The sequence below is a fragment of the Budorcas taxicolor genome, chromosome 14 (assembly GCF_023091745.1).
Source record: "Budorcas taxicolor isolate Tak-1 chromosome 14, Takin1.1, whole genome shotgun sequence".
NCBI classification, from domain to species: domain Eukaryota; kingdom Metazoa; phylum Chordata; class Mammalia; order Artiodactyla; family Bovidae; genus Budorcas; species Budorcas taxicolor.
Window position 1 is genome coordinate 68,144,048 of NC_068923.1, and position 14,620 is coordinate 68,158,667.

Sequence of the window (14,620 nt, forward strand, 5' to 3'; positions counted from 1 at the left end):
ACGCAGGATACAGCATGCTTGGGGCTGGTGCACGGTGATGACCCAGAGAGATGTTATGGGGAGGGAGGTGGGAGGGGGGTTCAAGTTTGGGAATGCATGTACACCCGTGGTGGATTCATGTCAATGTATGGCAAAACCAATACAGTACTGTAAAGTAAAATAAAGTAAAAATTAAAAAAAAAAGAACTACCTAGATAATCATAAAATTGGGTTGCTTCAAGCTACCAAATCTGGGGGAATGGTTTCTTATGCAGCAAAACCTAACAAATACAAATGGTAAAAGGAAGGTAATTTACAGGACCCTCTTGATGTTCTCCATGTAACAGCTATTTTGCATATATCACGTTTTTTACCTCCCTGTTTTCTAGGAATCCTGAAGAGCTTTTGAATGGGATTATTAGCTATTTGAATAATATTCTCATTTTCTGTCTGAAATTGAACCTTTCAGCACTAAAAAAAAATGTACCACATAAGGGCAGGGAGTATGTTTTAATATCTTAAGTATTAAATTTCCAGTACTTGGCCCAGGGTCTGAAATAAATCATAAGACTATTAAATACATATTAACTGTGGCACCAATCAATGTGGCTTTGTGGTTTTTCTCCAGCAACAGAGAAAACAGGAGCAGAGAACTTGATAGCTGGATCGACTGAAAGGTCCTAGTAAGAAACTGAGGCAGGATTAGGAAAATTTCACAAAACTATAATTTCTTTAACGGGAATAATTTAGATTTCAAATTTCCCTAGTTAGCTGAATGCCAGTATTCTTGAGAATACAGGAACAAAATGTAACAAAATTATGGAGAACGGCCAATTACAAATTGAACCAATAAATTAACATCACTTCCACCAATGAAACAAATTTAAAATATTTTTATATATAAACTTATGGTTTTAAAATATCACACAATAGTTTAAAGAAAAGAAAAAATCTTACTCTTTTCCTTTTTGAAGATGAATATCATCTGATCTTTGTGTTGGGCTGGAGAAATAACTGTTGGCATTGGAAGAATGATAGGCAATCCTCACCTTATCCCAAAAAGACAGAGAAAGAGAGGGGGGAGGAGAAAGAGAGAAGAACTTATTAATAAGACTTTTCAGCATTTATTTATCATTTATTATTTCTCTCAGTCTTAGACCTTTTATGAACAGAAAAACATGAAAATACTTCATATTTTTCTTCTAATATATTATTCATGATGAAAAGGATTTTAAAAAATTATCAAAGCTCACTTCACTCCTGCCAACATTAATGAACATCAACCACACTATTCCATGAACACACACGGATCATAGCTTTTCCACAATTAAAACTGCAAATGGAAAATTTAAAGACCCATACTGGGAGGAAGGTTGCTTATTATTAAATAAAATATTCTTTTTTTCTGCAGAAAACTTTGAGGGACTTAATCCAAATGAGATCATTACAAAGAGATATGAAAGATGCCAAAGATCACTAAGTGGGTCTACACTCTACAAAGAGAAGACTTTAGGCTTCCCAACAGAAATGACTACATTGTCTTTAAAAGAAACATATTGAAAAACTACTGCAAAATTGGAATTCATGTGTTACAGGCAGGCATTTAAACCTGTTCATCCAGCCTGGAAGACAACCTTGCCATGTATGTAGCGAGTAATTTTGATTTGATCTATCAGTTTCACATTTGTGAAATGGTCCTTCCCTCATAGCTCAGTTGGTAAAGAATCTGCCTGCAATGCAGGAAGCCCTGTTTCGATTCTTGGGTTGGGAAGATCTGCTGGAGAAGGGATAGGCTACCCACTCCAGTATTCTTGGGCTTCCCCTGTAGCTCAGCTGGTAAAGAATCCATCTGCAATGTGGGAGACCTGGGTTCGATCCCTGGGTTGGGAAGATCCCCTGGAGAAGGGAAAGGCTACACACTCCAGTATTCTAGCCTGGAGAATTCCATGGACAGTCCATGGGGTCACAAACCATGAGGTCGCAACGAGTCAGACATGACTGAGTGACTTTCACTTTCACTTCCTAAAGAAATAACATAAAACATGTAATAATGTAATGGACACAAATGTTCAACTGAGTATTATTTGTGATCATAAAATATCAGAAGTTAAAAACATATCAGTATGTGGAAAGTTACTCAACTAACTTTAGTAACTCATGCAACAATATACTAATTAGTCATCAAACATTGCATCATAAGAGCTAGTTAATAATATGTGAAAAGACTAATACATGATAAAAGTGATTATAAATTTGGTCACAGGATCCTATTTATGTAAAAAATAAAATATAGACAAAAGGACATAAAAGACCTGAATCTTATGATCAAGTAATAGTGAAACAGATCTGGTAGAACAGTGAAATATGTGTACTCTTCTCCAAATTTCCTATGGGTGATTATAATTTTTTCATAATAAAAATAATCTTTAATTTTAAAAGAAATGTATTTTTTTTCTTAGTGAAGGAAAATTTAGGTATGGGAAAAACATTTTCTTTTAGACAACAGTTTTTCCATAATGACTTCATGGTTCATATCACATGTGTTAAAATAGTCAAGTACCCGCCACATAGATTCTTTAGTATATTCATTGATTTTAGTGTCGAATAAATGGGACACATATAAAGGTTACCATATTGTTGCTATAACACCACGTGGTATGCTGTGGCTTCCCTACCTTATCTTCTGGAAGTCCAGTCTGGCTGAAATAAATAGCATAACGGTCATCACCTTTGATGTAGAATCTATAAACGTCAGATTCTGGAGCCACCAAAAATCCACTGAAACGTGCAACAAATGTGTCTTGTTCCATGGGCCAAACATAGGAAGCTGAATCTACCCAAATGGCACCCATGTACCCTGGAGTTTTTTCACTGTACTCAAGTATCTCTTCAAGACGTACTGGCCGGCTATTATTCCACACCTCAAGCTTTAGGCCTCTCCCTCCTGAACACAGTAAAGAAGGCTTTCATCAGAATTTTGATGCAATATCTCAATAACTTTTACTTGGGTAGTGCTTATAGATATTCTATTTCTATTCACATTTTTAGAGTATATGTATAAACAAAACAATTACATATATCTCTACCTGTATCTGTACCCAGAGGACAGAGTGCTATTAAGACAATCTACAATTTATTTATTATTTCATACATCTAAACCTCTGATTCTACATTATGTAAAATGAGTCTAATATTATGACTTGTGTGGCTGCTATGGGGATTAGATATTATACACACACACACACACATGCAACGTACCTGGTACTCAGTGAATGCCTTACATAAGATAGTAATAATATAATTATTACTTTTGATAAGACTGATGTTGCTTTATGTAGTTAAGACTCAAAATTTCAAAATTCAGACTATTTGATTACATAACATTCACCCTGATTATTATCTCTAATGAAAGTTACTCATTTAATGGCTCAACGAACACACACTGTTGGCCTTAGGTTTCTGTTAATACTTTTCTTCTTTTTAACATTATTTTGTTCTCTAGGATTTCATTTCCTTCTTGGACAGAACCAGAGGGAGAACATTCTCATTTAAAGTAAATTTACACTTGCCAGACTGAGGGCAAGAAGAGAAGGGGGCTACAGAGGATGAGATAGTTGGATGGCATCATTGACTCAATGGACATGAGTTTGAGCAAACTCAGGGAGATAGTGAAGAACAGCAAAGTCTGGCCTGCTGCAGTTCATGGGGTCGCAAAGAGTCGGACACAACTTAGTGACTGAACAACAAGACTTGCCAGTGTTATTTTTTCCTAATTATAATGGTTAAAGCCTTTTGAGTTCCATTTTTCCCCATTCCCTGTGATCACACGTAAATCATTCTAGGTAAGGATTTACCTCTGCCATTTAAGAAGAACTAAAGAGCCTCTTGATGAAAGTGAAAGAGGAGAGTGAAAAAGTTGGCTTAGAGCTCAACATTCAGAAAATGAAGATCATGGCATCTGGTCCCATCACTTCATGGGAAATAGGTGGAGAAACAATGGAAACAGTAAGAGACTTTATTTTTTGGGCTCCAAAATCACTGCAGATGGTGACTGCAGCCATGAAATTAAAAGACGCTTGCTCCTTGGAAAAAAAGTTATGACCAACCTAGACAGCATACTAAAAAGCAAAGACATTACTTTGCCAACAAAGGTCTGTCTAGTCAAAGCTATGGTTTTTCCAGTAGTCATGTATAGATGTGAGAGTTGGACTATAAAGGAAGCTGAGCACCAAAGAATTGATCCTTTTGACCTGTGGTGTTGGAGAAGACTCTTGAGAGTCCCTTGGACTGCAAGGAGATCCAAACAGTCCATTCTAAAGGAAATCAGTCCTGAATATTCATTGGAAGGACTGATGCTGAAACTCCAATACTTTTCTCCCCTGATGTGAGGAACTGACTCCTTGGAAAAGACTCTGATGCTGGGAAAGATTGAAGGTGGGAGGAGAAGGGGACGACAGAGGATGAGATGGTTGGATGGCATCACTGACTTGAAGGACATGAGTTTGAGCAAGCTCTGGGAGTTGGTGATGGACAGGGAAGCCTGGTGCTGCGCTCCATGGGGTCGCAAAGAGTCAGACACGACTGAGTCACTGAACTGAACTGATTTATTTTTTAACTGGGAAAACAGCATTTAAAATGTTTCCATTGGCCTGTACCAACATTTAGTTAACAATCATTTGATTTGAAATAAAAGTACCTTCATACTCTATCAATAGAGCTTTCACAGGGTGAACCTCCACTGGTATAGCCTTGATTCAGCTAATTTAATAGAAATATTTCCTAATCCAGAAATAAAAAGAAAAGAAAAACTAGGAAGAAATTTATTATCATTCTTACTACAAATTGTAAAAAGCTCAAATAGTATTTTTTGTTACTATGTTATGGGCTGAATGTTTGGGTCCCCTCAAAACTAAAATGTTGAAACCTAATGAAACCTAATGCCCAATGTAATGGTATTAGGAGGTGTGGCCTGTGGGGAGTGTTCAGGCCATGGGAGTAGAGCCCTCATGAATGGGATTAGTGCCCTTATGAGAGACCCCACAGAGCACCCTAGCCCTGCAAACGCCTCATCTATGAGGAACAGGTTCTCATCAGATACCTAATCTGCCAGTGCCATGATCTTGGATTCCTAGCCTCCAGAATCTTGAGAAATCACTGGTGTTTATAAGCTACTCAGTCTATGATGTTTTATTATAGTAGCCTGAACAGACTAAGATGCTACAGATACCTGTCAGTAATATTCCTCTTATGCAAATATAGAAATGGTCTTTCTCTCCAATGGTGACTTACCTGGATATATAGTTCTGAGAATATCAGGTTCAGGCGGTGTCTTGCAACATATGCTATTTTCTGTGACATTCAAAATACGACAGGCTTGACCTACAGAGAAGCAAGGGCAGAGCCATTACTATAGAGTGTCCAAATGCAAATCACACCAGCCTAACTTGGAGTGCTTTTTCAATTAGAACCAAGGTGCACAAGCAAAAGGCAAAGCTGAAAGGTCTTCATTTCGTTTACATGTTCTCCATCAAAGCTTATCACTCATTAATTGTACTTGAGTTGTACATTAGTTGTACTTCCACAAGGCAACATTTTGCTGGCAAAATCTCACAAATCTGAGTTAGAATATTTCATAATTTCTGAGAAACAAAGTTAAAAGTTTGATAAAATGATGTCACTGTAAACTATTTTATCTGGGTTCAGAGTGAATCCTTATATGTCTTGTTCCCTGGAGAAAAGTGTCTGAATAAACCAGTGATGTTTAAAATTTACAAAAGTAGATGATTCTAGTCTTCTTAGAATAATAGTGGTTTTGTTCAAGTTTTTAAAATAAAAACAAAAAAGATAATAATTTTAAAATAAATTTATAATAATTTATTTCACAGACAGATGGAAACCAAAACAGACAAAGTTTTAAATAAGAATGATTATCTAATACATAAGCACAATTAAACTTGAGTAAGAGTTTACATTTTAGACTCCCACGTGCTCCTCACAGTGCTTCATGAAAGGTCAACCCTCATTAACTATTTACTGACATGGAAATAATCCATGAATACAGAAGTAAGGGAAATGGAGGAAAGCATCTTTACCAAGTTTTGTTTGGTGGCCTGGAAAATGTACACTTCAATACAACCTTTCACTATTTGAATGATTTGTGGATGCAAGATCACTGAAATATAAAACAGTACATTTTAACAATGTTTTAAAACAACTTGACTCATTTTTGTTGGAGCAAAGGAAAGACACAGAAACCAATCATTTTCAAGAAATTATTGAGGATTGAGAATCTCAAATCTGGCTGCACTTTAATGGCAAAGAAATACTATATAAAAAAAACTTAACATGTAATCTTTGTATATCAGCTGTATCATAATGTCACATGTAAAACATACAAATTCAAAATTGTTTATGTTCCTGTTTTAAAATTTTAAAAGGTAATAAAACAGAATAATATATTATATGAAATTTTAAAATCTTTTGGCCTATGCAGGTGGCCAGGAAGAATTCATGGGATAGGAAAGATGTCCTATGAATGCTACACAAGGTTGCTTTCTGTGAATTTTTCTTGAAATCACATTTTGGCTAGCTCATCAGCAGATTCCTTAAAAGCAGAAATCACCTGAGCAGAAGGCTTGATCAGAAAAATTACATGCCAGGTACTTGGACAGATGTCGTGTTCTCTGTCCATCAAGGTAGGTAAGGTCATTTTAACTCAGTGAGAAGATCCCCATTATACATTCATTCCCAACTTCCCATTTGAGCTGCCTAGCTCCCTACCTTTGAGCAGATCTGGACCAGGCATATGAAAGTGATGCACATCCAGGGAATCAAGCCCAATGTACATTTTGTAAATCAATTAATGCTCTTTCTAAGGCCGATACAATCTGTAATTACTGATGTCCAGACAAGACAGAGTATATGACAAAGGGATGAGGAGTCTCCCGAAATGCCACTTTAAATTTCCCTCTAATTATCTAACCCATTAAGAAATAGTAACAGTTCAGAGAGGTAATTTGAAAGTCTATTAAATAGAGGTTATGTGTGTCTTTAGTGTGGCGAGCAGTTTGTTGATGGCAGCCATGATGCTGCTGTGCAATGCCCTTCGGTGCTGATCTCAGAGCCCAAATCCTGGTCACATAAGGCTGCAAGGAGCAGTCCTCACTGGAAAACTGCAGTGGGAAAAGCATCAAGCTCCAGGACCAAATGCCCATCTGGAAATGCCAGTTCTAAAATTAAGACATTAATTGAGCACAACTACTATTTTTCACAGAAATAATTAAAGGAAGTATTTGTTCTTTTATTAAAAAATCATGAAAAATACCTCCAACTAAAACTCGGACTGGGAAATCTGTCTGATCAAAGAACCATCCACTGATTGTTAGCAAGGTGCCACCTTGAGTGCTTCCTTGTGAAGGTGAAATCCTAGTGATCTCTGGGATGGGGAGGGGAAGGACAAGAAATAAAATGTCATGAATATTCCACATAAACGTAAACGTTTGTCTTTTACAAATTTTCCAAATTACCTAGCCATAGCAAATAACACAGCGAAGCTACTGAATTACCAAAGGAATGAAGCAGGTGATTCATTCTTTCGTCTCTGATGCAGTCTTGCAGAAGACAATAAACATGGCTTTCACACAGACCTGCATCTCCTGGGGACCAAGGGTTAGTGGTAACTGGTACCAAACAGACGCTGGTAATGGAAGGATCCAGAGAACAAGGAAACCCTGGGCTAAGCACAGATGTTTGCTTCCAAATGAAAACAAGAAAGCAAGAGAACAGCCCCTTTTCTATGCTCCTTAAAAATGAAATCTTTCTTATATTTACGGACCAACATCTTATATTTTTCTCACCTACTAATACATTAACTACAACTGGAATGCTTGCAGCTTTGTATATGAGTCAGGTATACTGGTAAAATAGACCAGTAATGATACATGGTACATTCTTTAAAAAATTTTTCTTATTAGTTCATTCTATCAAAGTTCTATGTATTTTTCCATAGGAGTTTAACATTAAATAAAACAGACTTCTGTAGCCTAGACGGTAAAGAATATGCCTGCAATGCAGGAGACCTGGGTTCCATCCCTGGGTCAGGAAGACCCTTTGGAGAAGGGAATAGCAACCCACTCTGGTATTCTTGCCTGGAGAATCCCATAGATAGAGGAGCCTGGCGGGCTATAGTCCACAGGGTCGCAAAGGGTCGGACACGACTAACACTTTCACGTTAAGTTTCACAGTAAGTTTCCAGAAAAAACCAGGATAGATCATATTTGATCGATTCCAAGACACACATTTTTTTCATTTTTGAACATCTTTCACGTCTGAATCACCCCAGGCCTGGCACTGAGATCTCTTTAAATTGAAATAAATTATGATCTCCTTGAGGAATTTTTTGCACCACACTGAAAGCATAAATCTCCAAGAGTGCTGGTTTGTGGGTTTAAACTGACAGCAGAGATTTGTTTTCCTTCCTTGACCAACATCCCAAGTTGAGATGCATAAGTTTCCCTGCTGTCTCTCTTAGTGAGATAAGTTTATTTCTCAATCAACCTGACACCAGAAATGTAGTTTTTGGCTACAGATCCTGGCTTTTTGTAGATCCTGGCTTAATGTCAGGGCTTCCTAGTGCACTCCTTATCTTGGGTGTTTTTTCATTCTTAGAAATACATAAAATAACACAGCACACTTTACAATCATTATTGTATTTTATTTGATGAAATAAAGTATATGCACTTCTCTTCCCTTGCCTTCCCCTCACACAGAAAGGTCACATACCTGCATATGTTTGGAACATTGAAATTTTATTGAGAGAAGAAACAAAATATGCCGTTTTTTCTGGTAAACTCCTGTTTAAAAAAAAAGTAAAAATTCTTGCTTTAAAAATGACCTTTATTTTAGGAAATTTTCTTTTACTTGATAGAAATCATATCAAAATTTACAAAGGACCAAGAATGAACTTTTGAGGAAAATAAAGATGTTCTATAGCCTGTTTTTTTAAATCCACAAATATACCAAACACATTTGCCAGCACTCACTGAACTGCACATTTAAAATATGCACTTTTTATTACATGTAAATAAATAAAGTTCAATAAAGTAAGAATTTGTATTAACATAAAAAAATAAACACACAGGAGGACTGCCCTTCATAAAAGTTGGGCTCTATGGATGACCACCTGGGGCTCTTATAACCCATTTAGTGATAGAGTAACTAACATCACTGAACTCTTTTTTAAGCTTCTAATTACTATGCTATTTAATTCTTATATCAATCCCATGAGGTAGGTAATACTCAGAAAAAATTTTTCTTAGTCAAGATCAGTGATTTCCCTGGCGATCCAGTGGTTAAGACTCTGCCCTTCCAATGCAGGGGGCATGGGTTCGATCCCTGACCAGGGAACCAAAATCCCACATGCCATGCAGCATGGCCAAAAAAAAAAAAAAAAATTAGTTGACTGTTATCTTAGTCAAGATCACAAAGACAGTAGCAGAAATGGAATTTGAACCAGGCAGTTTGAGTCTAGAGCCCTGGGTACTACACAGTTCTCCTCTCCAGCCACTAACTTACATGAGATACAAAGGATGAGTGAAGGTCACAACAGTCCTCCAGCTAAGTCACCCTTAATAAACACAGAGCCTATTCATGTTTTTGATAGATACATACTTGGACTTCCATAGCCTAAAGGGCTAGGAATGGAAAGAATATGATCCTAAAACTGAATGCTTTCTCTTAATTACCTCCATTAAATTCATAATTGGAAAAGTTAAGATATTCTAATGTTATCTAAGGCTCCAAACTCATTCATCATAATTAGAGCACAATGAACCGGAATCTATAACGATAATGGAAACCTTTTGGTGGAGACCAACAGTCAACTGCCTATGAATCTAACACAGGCATTATACTGTGCATCTGCAAAGCTAAAGAGTCCCTGAAAATATGCTATGCTAACTTAGTTATTTAAGAGGTTCACACTGGATTTTAAATGTTTATATTATAAGCCTTTCAGTTGATTTCTTAAAGATCTAAAATGAAGCCAGTTCCAACAATGTCTGTAGTCAGATCCTGTCTCTAAAAAATTAACTCTGCTTTTTAAGCTGGTGGGGAAATTGCCTCCTGAAATAAAATTTGAATGTAATTTATTTGGTATGACACTGAGGTGATTTTCACTAATTCATTGATAATAACTAGGCATTTCTCAATTAAGAGAGTCTCATCTAAACCTTATCAGTTTGGAACAGCTGTTGTTTAAACTTGGGGTAATAGAAGAGGGAAGGTTGCCCATTAAAAGAAATACAGAATGCATACAACATTGTAAATCAACTATACTTCAACAAATTTTCTTTTTAAAAGTAATACAAAATAGATGTCACATGGTCTCCAACTGGTTCATCTGATATTCAGCAATGCTCCAGAAATTTGTAAAATATGGATTTTATTAATTATAAAATGACAACATTTTTAAAATGCCATGTAATCTTAAAACTAGATTTTTAAGTAGTAAATAGCGTGTTTTTAACAATCACCTTAAATTCTTAAGACTGTTTTATATAGAAATACAATTTCTTAAACTCTGAGACACTAATACAAAAGGAAATCCATTGGCTTAAAAAAGGAAACAACGATTATAAGTCAAGATCACAGAATTAACAATTTTATGCAATATTTTTGCCTATATATGTACAAATTTTCTAATTTTGGGGGTATGTTAATGCTGCATATTGACTTATGTATACCTATCAATCACAATCAAGCTCAATCACTCAAACCTTCTATTTTTGGATAATTATTTCTCTGAGAGACATATGATGAATTTGGCAATTAGCACCTCTCATTCAGACTTGGAACTAAGAATTCACTTTTCTCACCTTAGGAAGAATGACATTGACAGCATAAAGGAACCATATATAGTTCACAAAATCATTTAAAACTCAATATCATTGCTTCTAACACGTTTTGCTAATATTTCAATAAATCCTACTGTCTGATCTTATCAAGTTATATTTAAGTAGGCCATGTCCTTACAGAAAATCACAGTTAAGTCATGGGACTAAGTTACTGTCCCATGTAAACCATAAAGGTAAATCTTAGCTCTGTTTACATATCACCCACTCTGGCTTTATCTTGAATTATAAAATTCTTCAAGATTTTAGTGCAGTATATATTATTCTATAATAAAGTGTCCGGTGGTTAGGACTTGGCACTTTAGTAATTCCCTGATGATGATCCAGTGGTTAGGACTTGACAGTTTTACTGCTGGAGCCGGGGTTCAATCCCTGTTTGGGGAACTAAGATTCCACAAGCCACGAGTCATGGTCAAAAAGTAATAATAATAAAAACTTTAAAAAAAGAAAAAATACAGTCCCTGGGCTTTGGGAAACCACAATTTTTTAAAAAGTGTGCCTCAATTTCTTCAGCTGAAAAACGGTACTAATAGTACACATTCCATAAGGTTGTTTTGATATTCATTAATGGCTTAAAATAGGGCAGGTACACAGTAAGTCTCAAATTTAAGTACTATGGTTATTATTATTATAAATAATTTTTTAAATAATTTTAAAAAAATGTCCAGCCCAGGTTTATACCTTGGCAATAAATCTACTGACTTTAGGTATCTAGAGCTAGCTCGTCTATAAATACAGTGATAATGGATTTAGTTTCACCAACCCAGCTGCATTTCCGTACACGCAGGGACCAAATCTCATCCTTCTCTTACAGCCTGTAAACAACGAACAGGAATAACATCTACTTTGATTATAATATTGCCACTTTCCAAACTTCTAATCACCGAGTCTCTCTTCAGAGACAAAAAAAATCAACAATTTTCCATCATCAGTCTACTACATTAGTATTGGATGGCTAAATGATGTGACTTATTTGGATTTCAATCAACTTTACAAATGGGAGATGCTATGACATTTTGGGAAGAACAATTTAGGTTTGGCACATCATGGTCCTGCCCATAAACGTCCAGCAGCATGCTCCAATGACTGGGAGGGCCAACAAATGCCCAAAACACACCCTTGTGAACGCTCCAGGAGTGGGGTAACCCCCCACGGTAGAGAATCTTGGGTCAGGGCGTTAAACAGTGATAAGATGTGGTTCTGTGATTGAGACCCTCCATCGGTCATGGCAAAGCACCGGGATGAAAGGCTTAGGTCCTGCGGTCAGACTGCATGGGTTCACATTCTAGCTCTGTTTCCTACCAGCTGAATATTCCTAGGCAAATCATTTAATGTTCCTAAGTCTCGCTTTCCCAGTGTGCAATATGGGATAGATGAAAACATCCAATTTATAGGTTCTCAGGGAGTATTAAGCTAGATAATACATGTAAAGTGCTTAACGCCATGCCTGCCACTAAAGGTTCTTTATTATATCGATGAGTCTTGCAACATGTGTTGAGATTTGCATATTCTCATATTTCTATAAGTATGTGATGGTCTTTCTGACTGAAATTAGGATATCCGGAAATAAGTTCTAGTTTTACTAGAAATCATAAATATAAGTTATTAATATTGGTATTAGAATGAACAATTAAAAGCTGTAGCTACCATCTTTCACAATTCTATTTGTCTTGATACTTTAAGAGAAAACCATTATCAGGTAGTATTAACCATGAAGCTTTATTTATTATTACAGTCTAAGAAAATTAGTTATCAAAACAATTTTATAAACAAGAAGGACTACAAAACATAAGATAACAGTTTTTCATATCACAATTAAAGATTTTTTTTTATTCATTGTTTTAAGTAATGCTAGATTTCCCAGCAACTGAAAGGCCATGTCTGAGACACAAATTACTAGTGAACAGGAGTTACAGACTCCTTAAATGTTAATTTGGGTAAAGAGATTAATTTTTTGAAAGTAATTAAGTTTTTAATCTAGGGATATATAGCACAAAGTAAATATACACTTTTATTTTATTTTCCCAGTTGAATCAATTATGAAAATTATTATTTACAAAATGATCTACCTTCCATAATCACTATCCAAGATGAAGCTGACATTGTGATGACCTGGAATTAATTAAAATACACAATTAAACTCTCAATCACAGGAGAATAATAACTGTATATTATAAAGCTGATTTAAAAGCAAAGAAAATTAACACCATAATTATGCAACCATCTACTAATCCTCACAGAAATGAAAACGAAATATCTTAAAGAAACACCTACTACTTTAAGATATACAAATAAGGTGTCTCAAGGTTGTAACCAGGAAAACCTCACAAAGTATAATAATGAATGAAGAATAAAAGAACATATATGCAATCATATTGCCCTCAATTTTCTTTCATTCATTTAACAAGCTATTTAATTCGGTCAGTGATGGGTTGAGAGGCGCAGGGTGAGCACACTGTCAAACGGAGGATATAGTCAGTCAAAAGCAACGACACAGAGAACTAAAAACTGTGATAAAGCTATCACGGAAAAGGAGAACGAACTTTGAAAATGTAAAGCTGGGGATCAGGCTTTTTCGAAGACATGACATTTTATCTGAAACTTTCAGGACTGGAAACTTGCAAAGGCTGTGAGGCAGAAGGAATGTGTATATATATGTGTGCATGTGTGTGTATACAGGCGTGTGTGTTAGTCGTTCAGTCGTGTCCACATAGACTGTAGCCCTCTAGGCTCCTCTGTCCATGGGATTCTCCAGGCAAGAATACTGGAGTGGGTTGCCATTCCCTTCTCCAGGGGATCTTCCCAACCCAGGGATTGAACCTGGATCTCCTGAGTTTCAGGTGGATTCTTTACCCTCTGAGCCACCAGAGAAGCCCGAGGCAGAAGGAATAAAGCTCATTAATAAAATGTTTATGATTCTGAGGTACATAGAGCAAGGAGTAAAAATCAGAGTAAAATTAAAGCTACAGGTAAACAGCTAAATTAGTAATGGGAACATTTAAATGACAGAAGAAATGGAAAAAAAGACACTTGAAGACACTTCAGTGTAAATCTTAGGAAAAGGTTTTTCATACATGCTTACGTGATGCTGAAAAAAACCCAAGGTAAACAGGAAGTACTAATATTAAAAAAAGGGATGAGGCTACAGGAGCGGTCTAAGAGAATGCCAAACAAGGAAATACAGTCAGGCTTTTCTGAGAACTATGATAAATAATGGTCAACACTTACCAATGTAAGTTCCACTCATCTTACAAACCATAGAACCCATGTCTCCATTTGGGTGATCTAGTTTTAGACCATACCTAATAAAATATGCATTTTAATTTCAAAGTTTACATTGACACTGAAGTTTTAAAATATTGTGTTTCCCTCAAAAAATCTTATGAATTTCAGAATATGTATCAGGACAGAAACTGTTGCTACAACAAAGATTTTTGTAAAATGAAAATATTTCCCAATCTTAGCTGAAGTTATTTGAATAAATATTTCCCAGTCTTAGCTGGAGCTATTTGAATATTTCCCAGTCTTTGTTGAAGTTATTTAAAAACTAAATATTTCACCATTAATTTGGTCATCCCCATTGATATTCCTTTTAAAGAATTTAAAACACTACCAAGTGAAACAATTATTTGATAAAGGTATTTCTCAAAATAATTTAAACAACAGTTCATATCATAATAGACTGGAGATAGTGGAGATCAGGTTACATCTAACTATATCAATGACTGACA

General features: G+C 35.8%; 1 protein-coding gene across 1 annotated transcript in view; it reads right to left on the reverse strand.

The window, feature by feature from the left end:
* Nucleotides 1-14,620, reverse strand: part of PKHD1L1 (PKHD1 like 1) — a 180,267-nt gene that overhangs the window by 139,507 nt on the left and 26,140 nt on the right. Inside the window, exons 8-14 of the mRNA XM_052651713.1 lie at nt 14,118-14,191; nt 12,959-13,001; nt 8,761-8,831; nt 7,304-7,414; nt 5,269-5,358; nt 2,655-2,923; nt 937-1,028 (exon numbers count right to left, since the gene is read on the reverse strand). Of these exons, the coding sequence (XP_052507673.1) occupies nt 937-1,028; nt 2,655-2,923; nt 5,269-5,358; nt 7,304-7,414; nt 8,761-8,831; nt 12,959-13,001; nt 14,118-14,191 (750 nt within the window). The remainder of the gene's footprint in view (nt 1-936; nt 1,029-2,654; nt 2,924-5,268; nt 5,359-7,303; nt 7,415-8,760; nt 8,832-12,958; nt 13,002-14,117; nt 14,192-14,620) is intronic.